Here is a 14,681-nt window from a genome sequence, read left to right on the forward strand (position 1 = left end):
AAAATAACTCACAAAACTCTCTCTCATCACAAAAACATTTTTGCGCTCTCGTGAGGTGGTCTTTGAGACGTATTTATATAAAAGTTTGTCGCAAAAGTGCAATGGAAACACTTCTCCACACATTTCTCCACCAGAGGTGATGCAGGGGCTCATGTGACCAGTTAATTAGAAGTTCATCTTCCTCAAAGTGAAGTTTCGCGATGCAAGACTTTACAAGTTACAGCTCATTTTGCAAAACATTTTCAGTGGAAACAAATGAAATTGTACTTTATTGAATTTTTAAAAATGTCGCTTTTATTTTGCAAAAAAGTAATGGATTCGCAGCTAATAAATAAAACATCAGCCCTGAGAGGAGACAAAGATGAGACAATCACACTAATAAAACAGAGTTGTTGCTCATCAGGCTGGAAGAATAGTTTACAAAACCATTACTAAAGTGTTTGGGATCCACAGTCAGGATGTGTTTCTCCAAGCCGTTGTAGACAACACATCAGCAGTTACTGGAAACATTCAGTTGCTGTTGTTGCTGCACAAGGGCGGGCACAACTGATACTGAAAACAAGGGACTGAAAACATTTTTATGGAAAATCTAAAAAATTCTGAAGGGTTAAGTGGCATTGTGTGCATTGCCCCAAACACAACTCTCAGCCTCTGCAACCAGTTACTGGAAACGAATATTACAGAGTCAGCACAAGACATTTGCAGTGAAATACTGGATGTTTATTCACTCAGATCCATAACCCACCACTCTGGAACGACGTCGTACAGACGCTGTTAGTGTAATTTGGCCACATTTGATCAAATGTACTTTTCTGCATCTCCGGTGAAAAACGATCCAAGCGCGTTGTTTGTCAAGCTGCTGACGACACGAGCTGTGCGATCTTCTGCTGCAGCACCGACTTCATCTCCTCGCTGTCTAGGTTGTCCGTGATGGTGGAGAAGAAGTGGCGGGTGTTGTCGCTCTCCAGCGGGCTGCAGCTGTCCGGGAAGGCGGCCATGATGGCCTCGTAGTGGCTGAGGATCTCCAGACTGGCCAGGAACAGAGCCTCGCACTGGCCTCCTGGCATCATCACCTGGGACGAAGAAAAAAGAAATTACTGGCATGAAACATGTCAATCAGTCATTCTTCAGTTTTTATCTACTTGGTGGTGGCGTTGGTTATAAAGAATAACATAATAAGTGCATTCGTTTAGAATAGTAAGCCCTGTTGCCAGTATGTAAAGTGTAAACTGACACCTTCTTGTCAACCATAATTCCTACCTGGACGTGTTGAACGTGGCAGAAGAGCTGGCTGAGAACAAACAGAACCTCCTGGCTGGGAGCCGCCACCCCCACCTCCTCCGCCTCCTCCACTGGTGACTCCTTTGATTTCTGAGAGTCTCCTGCTTCATTCAGAGGGTCTCTGGACGCTGGTGTTTTAGTTGACGTCAAAGCAGAGACAGTTGAAGCAGCAGATGAAGGAAGAGGCAGCTTGGCTCTCACAGAGTTCATCACGTCCCTCACGGCGTGGGCGTATAACCTGCCGACGTGGGCCCAGCCGTCTACTGACAGCCAGTGAGAGCAGCTGGACCCGCAGAGCAGCTGAAGGACACGAAGCAGCAGGACAGACAGACGGAGCTCACATGAAAACCTCCTGAGGTCCAGGAGAGGGAGATAGTCCACGTACTCCAAAGAGAAGGGGACGTGGAGGCGGCCGGAGACGATCAGCTCCCTGAGAGCTCTCAGCAGCCTGGTCCACTGGGAGACAGAGCACCAGGGCAGAGTCTGAGTCAGAGCCACCAGCAGACCTTTGCTGAACATGTTGACGTGGTCGGGCTTCTTCTGGTCCAGGGAGAGACAAGACAGCATGGTGGACTGCAGGGAGTCGGATATAGAGCAGCACTCCATCCAGGCTAAAAGACCCGTGCCCTGGCCATACGGAGCCAGGTCCAATCCGGACCACTCCTACAGAGGAGACACACAGAGAGACATGGATCACTGGTTTGATATGAATCAATCTGTCCTATTAACCATGTGAGCTTCAGGTGGCTACCACACACAGATGCTCTCCAATAAAGACCTCAACCCACCAACAGTTTAGATCTGATAAAGCTACTTGGATGAGCGGTGACACTCAATAAGTCCAGCTGTCTTCGTTTCATCTTTATTTTAGATATACTAGGACCTGAATGACTGAGTATCACAAACACAATCTGCCAAATACATTGTCTTGATTAAATGAAATTCACTTTTAGAAATAAGAGAAGAAGATGCTGCTTCTTATTTAAGAATCCAAAACCAGGAGATAGCTTTGCTTGTGAAAACAACTACAATGATTCATCACTAATCAAAATGGTTACTAATGGTTACCAATTATTATTCTGTCAACTAGCCAAGCATTTACAGCTCTACAGCTGAGAACGTCATACCAGTAGCTGTAAGTGAATTTATAGTTTATGTGGTGTAAACAAATGACCAAGGCTCATATGCAAAGTATTGAGATTTTTCAAAACTCTAATATATCCTATAAGGTTTTTATTACATAGTAAAGTGGCAAAAAAGCAAAAGATAAGGAGTGAAGAACAACATGACGCCCCCTTTATGGCTTTACTTTATGGTCAAATAGTGAATTTTATGACATGAAATTGTTACAAGCAATAAACAATTTCAGTGTAATTCACAGATAATATGTTTAAATTTTAATTAGTTGTTGAACGAGTTTTTTTTTATTTTTTGTTTTATTTTTTTAACACCACGCCACAACTTTCCCAACCTGACACACCAGGTGGTTTGTTACACACGACCATCTGAGAGGCCGCTCTAGGAAACTGTTTGGAAAAGGGTATTAATAGATAACAGGTGACTGGATGAACTGTCTGTCTGTCAGGGTCTAAACACAGGTAGCTCTGCGTAAAGAGGCACACAGCGTTTTTATTTGTGAAGGAACAGGCTTTTCTTTTGTGTCACCACATATAAATCACGCCTATAGCTGTGAGTAGTTCCTCATAGGAAACCGACTGGTTGATCCACTGAGGTTTGGCCACTCATGAAGTGCAGAAAGACGTGTTGTTGTGAATCAGCAACGAACTTCATTCCATTCAGTGTATTTATATCGAAAAGCCACAGGTTAAATCTAAACATACCCATTAGAAGGAAGTGAGCACATTTTTATTTTTATTTTGTGTCAGATGAAGAAAGTCTTTTTGCTAGAGATCACCTGGTTGATTTAAAACATGAAGTGGACTCCACAGGAGCTCCTACCTGTTCAGGCAAATCACACACAGCCAGCAGAGATGATGGCACCTCGTTTTTGAAGTGCTGCCCCCACACAGGCTTCAGGTGGAACCGAACTGTCCAGTCCAGCTCTTCCACCTTGTTGTACAGCCAGAACAGAGCTCTGGACCAGCTGCTGGGGGCCGCCGCGACCTCTGCCCCCACCACTTGCCCCAGTGTGGTCAGCACCGACACCAGCAGCTCCTTGGTGTCCATGGACCAGCGGTGGACAGCGCTCTCTGGTGGCTGCTCCCAACATCTAGAACAAATCAGAGGAATTTATGCTGCAATCAAATTCTGTGCCACAGTTCACCGGTATTATGACATTATTAGACAATAAACTAAACGCTACAAGAACACTCCTTAAACAAACCTGAGAGCCTGGTCGTGTAGCTGGGCCAGGACGTAGAGGAGGGGAAAGGGGGAGCAGTCCAACACCCAGTGAGGAGAACGGGCGGCTTCCTGGACGTCCACAGACAAAGCATTATGCAGAAGCTGCAGACTCAGTTCTGCATCAACAGAGCAGTGACCTGGGGGAAAACACAGGGACAGACGGTGAGACAGAAGAAAGACAGAAAGATCACAGCTGCTCTATCTTGAATGTAGATAACTGAAATAAGCTACAAGTAGTTGGCTTTTGCTTGTCAGCGCTGCTGCATATAAAATCAGGATTTATCAGAGCAGACGCACAGTGCAGCCCCTTTACTGACCATCTTCATGAAGAGGTAAAATGTTCACGTCTAGTTTTAAAGCTGTGCCACCTTATGAAACATCAGATGCATGACACAAGATGATTATATCTTATTTACTCAGCTTCATATCAGTCTAAATAATGTGTAATATCCTAGTGTATGATACCGGGAGTTTTCCTATCTCACCTTAAGCATGCTTCCTTATAAACTGTCAGATTACTGTATTTAACTGAGTAAACTGATGCTGTGTTAAAGCGTTGACGTGTTACCTGGAGCAGAGAGGTGAGGCAGGACGAAGGTTGTCACAACCTCCTGGGGGGGAAGGAAGCTTGGCTGCTTTTCTTCTTCCTCAGCTGTTGCGACCGGCGTCATCAGCAGACCCAGAAACTTGACTAACTGCTCTTTTTCATTGGCTGACAGCGATTTAGTCTTGGTCAATTCCTGTAGACAGCTACAGAGCAGACTGCTACCACTCACAACGTCCCTTCCCTCGTCTTCCTCTTCACTGCATTGAGCTTCATCTTTTTGTCCTCTCTGACCTTTGAGTCCAGGCAGCTGCTGCAGGATCTTAGCCATAAGAGAGAAAGCTCCTTTGTTGAAAATAGCCGAATGGCAGCAGGACCTCAAAGCGGCCTCTGGGTTCTGAAAGGCCACTCTGGCTACTAAAGACACGGCCGTTTTCAGATTGCCCTGCGACGCCACTGCTGACGCTCCCCCTTGGATGATGCAGTTGAAGGCCATGTTGAGCTCCTGTTCAAACCCATCAGACGTGGCTGAGGGAACGGAGCATCCAAAGAACCCCCTGCTGGATAATGTCAGCATGGTGGCCAACGCTTTGTTCTTGTCTTCTAATGAAAGCGCAGAGAAAATGTCTGCAGTCACTTTCATCAGTTTCCTGCACTGGTTCACATTTAAGCTCCCACTGTGGAGTTTGCTCATGAGGGTGGAGGAGAGGCTGATGAGAGCATCGTTCTGCCGGAAGGCCACTTGGTTCTTTTCCAGGCAGTCCAACCACTGCTCGTCACAAGCTGCCAGGAACGTCTCGCTGGCAAACAACACTGCAAAGTTCTCAAAGTCTTCCAGGCGGTGGCTGATGATGGTGGTGGTGATTTTTGCATTCACCTCAGGGCTGCTCTCCACGGCTGTGAACACCAGCGACTTCAGCAAACCTCTGAGTGTATTCTTCTCAGTATCTCCGTCCTCCATTGCAGTCACAGCTTCGGGCGGTTCTCTGTCGTCCAAGGCTGTCAGGACTCTCCGGACACTCTGCTCTAGTCTGAACGCAGAGTAGCTAGGATTAGAGCCGTCATGCACTTTCAGGAGGCCTTTGTTTTGCCAGAACTGAGTGACTTCTGTTATAATCTCCAAGACTTCACACAGCGTCATCCTGCTGGGCTCAAATTTAGATGGTGTGTGTGAAGCATGCAAGTCTCTCAGAGCCTGACGAACGAGTTCAGGGCCCAGCATTTCATTGTTCTTTACTTTGGTGCTGACAACTTTAGACAAAATGTGCACCTTCTCTTCGGGTGGAAGTACAATCTCTTGGTCTATTAGGAAGGACGTGTAAAGAGCATCGAGAGAAATGGACAGGGCCTGGAAGCACAGGTCTGTTGAGGATACATGGTCTTTAATGTCCTTAAGCGCATGAAGGAGAATGTGCAGAACATCAGTGTTTGGCACTGCTCCTGGAACAGCTGCTGCATCTAGTTTTAACCTCTTGGCAGCTTGAGGAGACAAACTGGAAGAGTCAGAGGTGAGACGAGCAAACTGCGTGGCAAACATCATCTCCATGCTTTCCTCTCCTCCCACATCCTGTTGATCTCTGCCCTTCCACAGTTCCCACCACACCTCCAGAAAAAGTCGAATATCGTCTTCCTTCGTGGGATTGCTCCTCACGTGCTCCGTCAGACTTTCCAGCTCTGTGCAGATTTGAGGCCGAGGAAGAGACAGGAGAAAACTGGTATATACGTCTGCGGCTGCTGTTGACTTAACCAGCTCCAGCAGGACGACTCGGTTCATCTCAGGGAGGCTGTTCTGGAGGGAGAAGAAAGGGTTCTCCCTCCATGCTACCTCAACATCCTCTTCAGCCTCTTTGCACAACAGCTTCAGCCACATGACACAAACTATCTTCTTTTTCCAGCTCAAAGCTGTTCGGTTGGGACGACCGTCGACATCCCCCTGTCCGCAGATTTCTCTGATAGCTTCCAGGAGCACGCGTTCCACTCGGCTCCAGTCGGCTTTCTCAATCGAGCTCAGGGACGAAGGGGAGCACAGCTTATCAGCATGCAGGAAAGCACCCTGAAGAACGGCTGAATCTGTTAACACATGACATCAAACAAGGAAAGAACATTTAATATATTCACATCGGCACATGTGCCCTCACTCCATCCTCTCAAGACAAAAAAACACAGTGAAAGACTCTTTTCCACCACAGCCACCACCTCTTTGGCCTCCTGCCCTCTGGGAGGAGGAACAGAAACTCCATAAGACCACTGCACAGTCCCTTGATAAACACACTCAGTATATGAGACCATTTGTGATAGTGGAATATTTTATGTTCATATTTGTTCTTTTTTTAAAGGACCTTTTTGATGATGAAGGCTTTTACCATTTATTTTCAATTATTTTTCTTAACAAATTAGGAAAGTGGTGTCTAAATCTAAAATGTTTGAGCTACTACATATGAGACAGTAAAGATAAAGGAGTCAACACTTATTTTCTGTAACAATTAGTTTACACGTTATTATATTTTACAATCAGTATTAATAGCTTGTATGTGTGTAGAAATAGAAATAATAATAGGAAGAACACTTATGTTTTCTTTGAGAAAATGGTGGTATTTACATATCCACGTTTTATTAGACAAACCCAAAGATACTCGGTACACTAGCGAAAAAAGACTGAATCCAAGTAAATATTAGTAACACATCTGCTACAAGAGCAGCACTTTTACCACATTAATCTTTCCATAATCATCTGGGGGGAAAACATTTTTTTGACCCAAATTCACAGGAGCAAACCACTGAAGACAACTGATAAATACGACAATTTAAACAAAAACGACTTTAAATTAAACACACGTTCATATAACGAAATGCTGCAGTAAAGAGTGTGAAACATGTTGGCATTACCTTTGTTCATCTTGAGCGTCATAGCTGCTGAATGCAGCTAAATACGGGTTAGTTGGGTAGTAACATGTACCACAGGGTATGGTTGCATTTATTTAGTCCACTGCACTCCTAATACCGGTCCGTCAATATCTGAAAGCCTTTCAAGTATCTCAAGTTTTCAGTCGCATGTCAACACAGGTTCGTAAATAGCGCTTCCGCGTTAACGTGTCGCCGGATAAAGATAAAGAGCGGCTGATGTCATGTGTCCACGTGTCCCCACAGCGCCACCTCAGGACACATGCTGCAGGATAAATGCTGCGGGACAGCCGACAGAAATCGAAAGAGTCTGTCACAGACACAGTCCCCGGGTTTGTACATATATTTTTCGAACTGAAGTAAAGAAAATTATTCACGAATTTAATGCGTTGAATGTGTGTGTCAACAGGACACTAACCTCCGTACACTTACACATATATTCATGATGGTATGGATTGTATTTATTTGACACAGACATCGTATCCCATCAATGCTAAAATATTAAGACCGATTATTATGACCACCCATTTTAAACATTGCTGAATTATTTTGTCAGATTGTTGTGACGTCGCTCGTCACGTGATGCGAGCAACACGTAAACCCAGCTATTTTTTTCTAGAAAATGAAAGCGAAAGTGTGCAACGAACTTGGTGTGCTGGTCGAGCAACGATAATCAACTGGAGATTTCCAATGAATAACGATGGGTTTGAACTTGAAGATACTCATTTACTTGTATCTTTTTGCTGGTAAGTTTTAATCTCGAGCTCGGTACCACACTGAGTCGTCTTTGGAGCGGTTTTAAGATGTTTTGAGTCAACTTACAAGACAACTGCATGAATGTAATGACGCCTCCACCATACTATACTATGGTTGTTATACTATACTAACTAAACTAAACTATACTATAATATGCTATACTGTACTGGTCTGTGGTACTATACTATACTGTATTATACTATTGTATACTATACTATACTGTACCATGTCATGCTATGCTGTGCTACATAACTGATTCGTGTGTGTTTGTCATTCAGGTGTATGGTGTGTCCAGCAGATTCCTTGGCTGCCCTGTCAGTTCATTGATGAACATGTGTTTGTGAATAACGATGGACACACCGAGACTCAACTCATCCACAGAGAGGCTATGCTGCAGTTTGGGCAAAAAGGAGACGCTCCTGTGAATCCACAGGCCATCACTTTCCTTATCACTGGTGAGTAGCTGCACTGCAGCCTCCACGAGTAGAAGGCTGAACACGATTGTGTACCTCTGTTGTGTTTGATCCCGGTGTAGGCTCTAAGTTGGACCTGCGCCGGTATGTGGACGAGGAGGAGGCGGATCAGTTGGAGTGTGAGCTGCGTAGGTTCAGTACAGAGGGCATCCATGTCCGCTGGCCCGTCCAGGCGGCCGCCCAGGAGTACAACCGCTGGTACAGTTGCTCCCTCAAACACAGCAAAGGCCTTTTCACCATCACCAGTTTCCTAAGACAGCCATCGGACCAACCTCCACCCGGACAGCAGGACTACCGCAGCTGGACAGCTATTGCTGACAGAGAGGTCCTTGTCACTACAGGTAAACTCAAATCTACATTATATGTATAGCTGATGTACTTCTTCTCTTGTATTATAAAAGTTTGAACCAAATGTTACTCTGCGTGAAACCTGCCTTTCTCACATCTGTCTCCGTAGTTGCCATGGTGATGAAAACACAGACTCCATTAGTGAAAGCCACCTTGGGGTCCCAAAAAAGGCTCTACTGTCAGTTTGCCCTTGACCACAAGGGGCCAAACATGACGCTGGAGTGGCACTGGCAGCACCGCGGAGAGAGGGTGAAACTCTTCGGCCATAACAGCCGCTCAGGGCAGACCCAGGGGGCAGGTGTTGGAATGAAGGCCCTGGCTAGCGGGGACGCCTCCTATACCCTCTCCTTCACCAAGATGAACAGCGAAGGGACCTACATCTGCTCCTTGGCGGTGAATCCGCTGTTCGCGAGTCTGGACATAAATCTGCACATCGAAGGTGAGCAAACACTGTAAGCGGATGTGGGTCGTGGCAAGGACACTTGTATCAATAGATCCTGATGCCTGATATTATGAGTTTTAGTTAATTTTATTTAGACCAAAAAATCTCACATAATTCAAGATCCACTTAGGACCTTTTCAGAAGCTAACTACGTCTCAAGGTTTGCACAAGTGAATGGAGTTAAAAAAGCTTCCTTAAATAAAGTGGAACTTGAGTCAAGTTTTTTTGTTCATCATTTAGTCAAACTATGCGTGAAAACACTACAACTGACAGGTCATCTCCTTTCAGTGCTTTTAGCTCAGCCAACACTCGACTTTCATTTTATGCCTGTTAACTGACACCAGTTTCCTTTTAGCTGATTTTTCACCGTCTTTCGGTGCTTAAACTTGGACAAAATCTCAAATTTCTGCCTCATACATGAACTTATTTCAGGCCTTCTTCTTCTTTTCGTCTTCTCTTTAGTCTCATCTTTTTCACTGTTTCAGATGCTCCAATAAAAGCAGTGAAGAAGTGACCTTGTCCATTTTTATATTTATGAGGATGTAAATACATTCAGCTCATTTGTTTGGACGCACCGCCACCGATGGCTTTTGCGATGGAAACTTTAACCAGAACACTTATTTACGAAGAAACTCCAGAAAGGAACTTTAAGAAGAAGAAAGAAGAAACTTTAATGAAAGAGGAAGTATCTTCTATCAATGCAAAACCCACAGAGGTATAATTAAACAATGAAATAAGCAATAATCCTCATACTTTATGAAACAGCTACTAGGAAACTACTGTTTCAGATGTTTCAAATGATTGAATTTGTAGTTGTGAGCAGTACGCACATGTACATTGTCTTTAAAAAATACTACTTTTATTAGCAGTCAGTGGCTGTTGTTCAGTTACAGCTAAGAAATAAATTACCCCTGAGGGGAACTCCCACTCTATTTGACTGTTAAATGTCCATTACATTTATACCTTGATGTGGCTTCATACTTTATCTTTCATTTCTCTCAGTTCTTACTTAAAAACTACACCTCTTGGCTGTTACTGTGTACAATTATTGGTAGTTGAAATGTTTATCAAATCAAATCATGTTGTTTCAGCACTTCTGCACATTTTCTCTTACCTGTTTGTTCTACTGTTAGTTTTCCAGCTGTTAAACTAATAAGTAACAGTCCCTGATGAAGCTAGCTGAGAGTGCACACAACATCAGGGCAGGAATGTAGAAAATCAGTGAGGACATAAGAAATGGTTTTAAAGTGAGATTCTTAAATGGGCTGCGTTGACTAAATATATTGAAATAAGTGCTATAACCATGATTTGAACGAGAACTGAACTCCCCCTCTTAAAGCTTAAAGAAAGTTCTGAAAGCTCAGAATGAATATAAACAATCAGTGTTTGTGACCATGAGAAGCTGTGGATTGTTAATTTAACGGAAGCTAATGCATGTTGGACCGAGCTGCTGAGAACTTCTGACTGTGATTCCCATGTTTTTTTTGAACTACAGGCTGATTATGTTGCGATATGTGCAGTGTATAATCTTTGGAGGCCCTCTTTTTACATTAACACATGTGCTTTTCTCTCCTGTTCATTAATAGGGATGGGTAACATTAAGGTTTTATCTGATAACGGTGCGAAACCAGTACATTGAAAAGGTGCTGGTGCTTTAAGGATGGAAAACATGTCCAAAAACAGTGCCCAGGCATTTTGTGAAATGAAAGTTGAACAGAATATTAATTTAAATACAAGTAAGAAATAAATTTAACCAGTTTAAAGTACAATTCACATCATAATTATCATAATAACAGTGGCGTGGGATCTTGTGGACATATCAAAAACGGTACGTTTCCCGACTTTTACCAAAAAACGGATTTCTTCCCCCTCCTCTCTCTAGAGCCCCCCCGTGTCTCCCTGAACGTGGGACCCACTCTCTCACTGCTGGAAGGAGAGGAGCAGAAAGTTGTTTGTGAGGCAGAGAACTACTTCCCTCTGGATGTGGAGATAGTTTGGCACGAGCAGGACCCTGCGGCATCAGGCCAGAGGGTCGGCGCTCCGCTTCCCAAAGTGCTCCAGAATGTTCTGCTGTCCAGTCACAAGCACAACCAGGACAGGACCTACTCTGTGGCGGCTTTCTTCTACCTCCAGGCCGCACTCAGGGACTCTGGGAGACAGTTTACATGCATCGTTTCCCATCAGTCCCTGAGAGTGCCCATCAAAAAGAGCTTCATCCTGAGTGTTGAAGGTGAGGGAGAGGACTGCACAGTAGTACTGTGAGCTACCACACAGTGGCAGCAGAGGTACACATCTAATCTCTGTGTTGTCTGTTCAGAGCCAGTCAGCTGGGTGTTCACCCTCAGTGTTGGCCTAATTATAGTCACACTGTTGGCCGTCCTGTGTGTGATGCTACGCCAGCTGCACTCAGGTGAGTCTAGAGTCCATCATCCAAACCAGCATGTTAAATCTGTCTCCAAATTCAATATAAGGTCAAAAAAAAATTCAACCGCCCAAGGAGACAAATATGATGACATGGGTTTTCATGAGGTGTTAATACTAAACGGACTGATTCTGTTTTATTTTCTTTACAGCAAGGAATAAGTCAGTGCAGGTAAGGTGGCATGAAAGACTAATTTACTTTGTTTTAACCTTCACTGTCAGTGTAAACTAATATTATTTGTATCTGAATCTCTTTGTGTTTTTTATGTGTGTGTGTCCTGAGCAGAAGAAACCATACTGAGCAGCCTCGGTAGTCTGAGATGAACTTACCAAGCACCAGTGAAGACGGACTCTCTCCTCTTCCTGCATCATTTTGTCTTAGATGTTTGAGTTTTTTGCTTTGTTTTATTCGGTGAATGTGGGTTTCTGTGAAACACTGATTTAAATTTTACTTGAATCAATGGTTAAAACCTAAACGATTTCTCTCCTTGATGAAGAGTAATCAAAGAATGAAGCTGATGATAATGCAACGCTGGCATTTTGAAGGAAGAGCTGAGAATCTGGCCACTGGGGTTGCCACGGAGATGGCTTTTCCCAGCACCTGTACTCGCGTGACCTGATCTGCAGGTGGCGCTGTTGAACAAGGTTGAAAGCAGAGCTCCAATAAAAGCAGTGAAGAAGTGACTTTGTCCATTTTTACGAGGATGTAAATATATTCAGCTCATTTGTTTGGACTCACCGCCACTGAGGGCGTTTTGCGAGATAGAAACTTTAACTTTAATGAAACAGGAAGTAGCTCCTATCAATGAAAAACCTTCTGAGGTAGCAATAATCCTCATACTCTATGAAATAACCACCGGGTCACAAATTAAGATCAACATTTAAATGCTTTTAAATAAATACTCTATATAATAATGATTTGAGTTGTTGTCTTAAGTTGTTAATAGATCGTTTTTGTCAGCATATGAGTGATAATGGTTTTGAGATAAGTCAACTGTGTGAACGTCTTTTCTTTCCTTTCTTTGGTGTCAAATCTGAGTTCATATTTGATGCACTGCTCAGTGTGCATGAGTAAATACGAGAGGAAAGTGAGCTTTCTTGAAAGGTTTTAAGTTGAAATCCATTTTCATGTGGCTGCTAATCCACTTCTCTGTCTTTTTTGCATCCTAAAGGATAAAAGGAGCAAGGTTGGAGCGACTGCTGCTATTGTTTGCCATCACATTTTGACACATTTACTTCATATTTCGATACTGGCTTCTCCTGATTCTAAGCTGTAGAAGTGAATCCAAAAGTGACCCCGTTTGCAGAGAATAGTTTCTTTCCTGTTTTTGTTTTAATATTTTTTTGTGTGTCAAAAGCTACAAGAGGAGAGATTAAAAAGTATTTTCTTTTAACATAGGGCTGCGATATTTAAATGAGGATCAGCCCTTGTGTGTAAGCATATAAATGACTAATTATGTGATAACATGCCCTCAGTTGCTTAATAAATGGTTAACATGCCTTATGGTCACCAAAATATTTTTGGACTCCACAATGATGCACATGAAGAGTTGGACACCACAATGTGGAACGTTGCAGGAATGTTTTGGAACATCACAATTGCTCTTTGTTGGTTTAGGCAGCTCACACAGGTCTGATGTGAAAAACCTAAAGCCTGCATTACACAAACACTCAAAATAGACTTCAGAAGAGTCTTGTACCCATTAGTTAAACTCTGATCCTGAATTGTTTGATGAGGGAGGAGTCCTTTTCAGAATTTCTAAACAGGTAATTTAAGTCACATAATAAAGGGAGTAAAAAAACATGTTAAAGGCAAATAATTATTTTACATTAGAGCAATTTTTTACATCTGTTTGAACACGCCCGGAGGACATCTTCAACCGTGATCCTTTTCTCACCCACACTCGGCTCTGCAGCAAAGGTGAAATCAAATCTGGCTGACCTCTAGCCACGCTCTGCATTCAGGTTATTTTCCATCCTTTCGTGCCCTCTTTTTTGCCCCTCTCATTAGAAACGTGCACTCAAGAAAAACATGGTTGTAAAACACAGCGACCCTCAGCGCTCATATATGTCAGCCGTCAGCTCTGATGTGGACTGATGAGGAGGAAAACCGAGAGGATGGTTAAACTGGTCAGTCAGGTCTATTTCAGTCCATCTACCAGGATAAACCAAACTATACTTAGAATGATGCCAGATGTGTGTGTGTGTGGCCCAGGTTTGAGGTCAGAAATGTTCAGGGAAGGAAAACAGAGTAAAGCAGCGTTAAATCGGTCTGGCGTGGCACAGAGGGCAAAAACAGATCTGAAACTTTGCACAGAGCTACTCGCGACAATTAGTCTGCAGTGGCTTGAAGTTGCCTGTCTGCTGAAGTTAATTTGCATTTAGCATATTGCCGGTTTAAAAAAGGAGGATGTTATCAATTCACATGTTCAACATTCTTATCTCTGCAGCCGCCACCAGCCCCAGAGCCATCAAATGGCTGATGCTAATGCTGGGGCCTTTCTCTCTGGTGCTCCGGCTCCCTCCCTCTAAAGCATAGGTCTTCAACAGGGGAGGTCCATGGAGGTTCAGTCGCTGCATTTACATGCACGTGAAAAAAACAAATTATTGCCTTAAGTGCATGTAAACACGTTACTCCGATTAAAATCGAGTTCTCATTATCCAATTGAGACACCCAGATAATGCGATTGGAATCGGAGTTTTCATCGGATAATGCGTGTGCGCATGCTCCACAACCACTGTGCTGGCGTGTGACCCTGGAACAAAAACGTCCAAGAAAGCTGATCGCAGAAGAAGAAGAGAAACGGAGCCGTCTGAGGTTTGGCGCAGATCTTACCTGCACCAGAAGTAGCGCGAACATTACGTACAAGATTAAAAAATGTAGTATTGTCCGTCTGGTTGTTGTTTGTAATAGCGGTCTGCTACATGAACGACTCTTGTTTATTATATCACGTAATAGGTCAACCCGGAAATCGGGCCGTATTAACGTGGTATTTTCCCGCTGAAAAGACACGTATCGCCACCTAGTGTGGAGGAGGAGAACAGTTATTCGATTTTCTTGCGCTGCATGTAAACTGGGACAAGGACTGTAGTGAGAAAGTCGAATTTTGAGCATAGCTCAATTAAGCTCTGCATGTAAACGCACTGAGTG

At 43.7% G+C, this 14,681-nt stretch overlaps 2 protein-coding genes across 2 annotated transcripts; one reads left to right on the forward strand and one right to left on the reverse strand.

The window, feature by feature from the left end:
• Nucleotides 1–267: 267 nt before the first annotated feature.
• On the reverse strand, nucleotides 268–7,305 carry gemin4 (gem (nuclear organelle) associated protein 4). Its single transcript, XM_047594082.1, has 6 exons — nucleotides 7,076–7,305; nucleotides 4,214–6,259; nucleotides 3,626–3,782; nucleotides 3,241–3,511; nucleotides 1,261–1,944; nucleotides 268–1,073 (listed from the first exon to the last, which is right to left on the reverse strand). The coding sequence occupies exons 1-6, from the start codon at nucleotides 7,095–7,097 to the stop codon at nucleotides 852–854; spliced, it is 3,402 nt and encodes a 1,133-aa protein (XP_047450038.1). The 5' UTR covers nucleotides 7,098–7,305; the 3' UTR covers nucleotides 268–851.
• Nucleotides 7,306–7,709: 404 nt separating this feature from the next.
• Nucleotides 7,710–13,030, forward strand: LOC125013421 (tapasin-like). The gene is made up of 8 exons (XM_047594083.1): nucleotides 7,710–7,836; nucleotides 8,125–8,301; nucleotides 8,382–8,660; nucleotides 8,777–9,106; nucleotides 10,992–11,339; nucleotides 11,427–11,519; nucleotides 11,683–11,702; nucleotides 11,817–13,030. The coding sequence occupies exons 1-8, from the start codon at nucleotides 7,791–7,793 to the stop codon at nucleotides 11,829–11,831; spliced, it is 1,308 nt and encodes a 435-aa protein (XP_047450039.1). The 5' UTR covers nucleotides 7,710–7,790; the 3' UTR covers nucleotides 11,832–13,030.
• Nucleotides 13,031–14,681: the final 1,651 nt, after the last annotated feature.

The sequence above is a fragment of the Mugil cephalus genome, chromosome 9 (genome assembly GCF_022458985.1).
Source record: "Mugil cephalus isolate CIBA_MC_2020 chromosome 9, CIBA_Mcephalus_1.1, whole genome shotgun sequence".
NCBI classification, from domain to species: domain Eukaryota; kingdom Metazoa; phylum Chordata; class Actinopteri; order Mugiliformes; family Mugilidae; genus Mugil; species Mugil cephalus.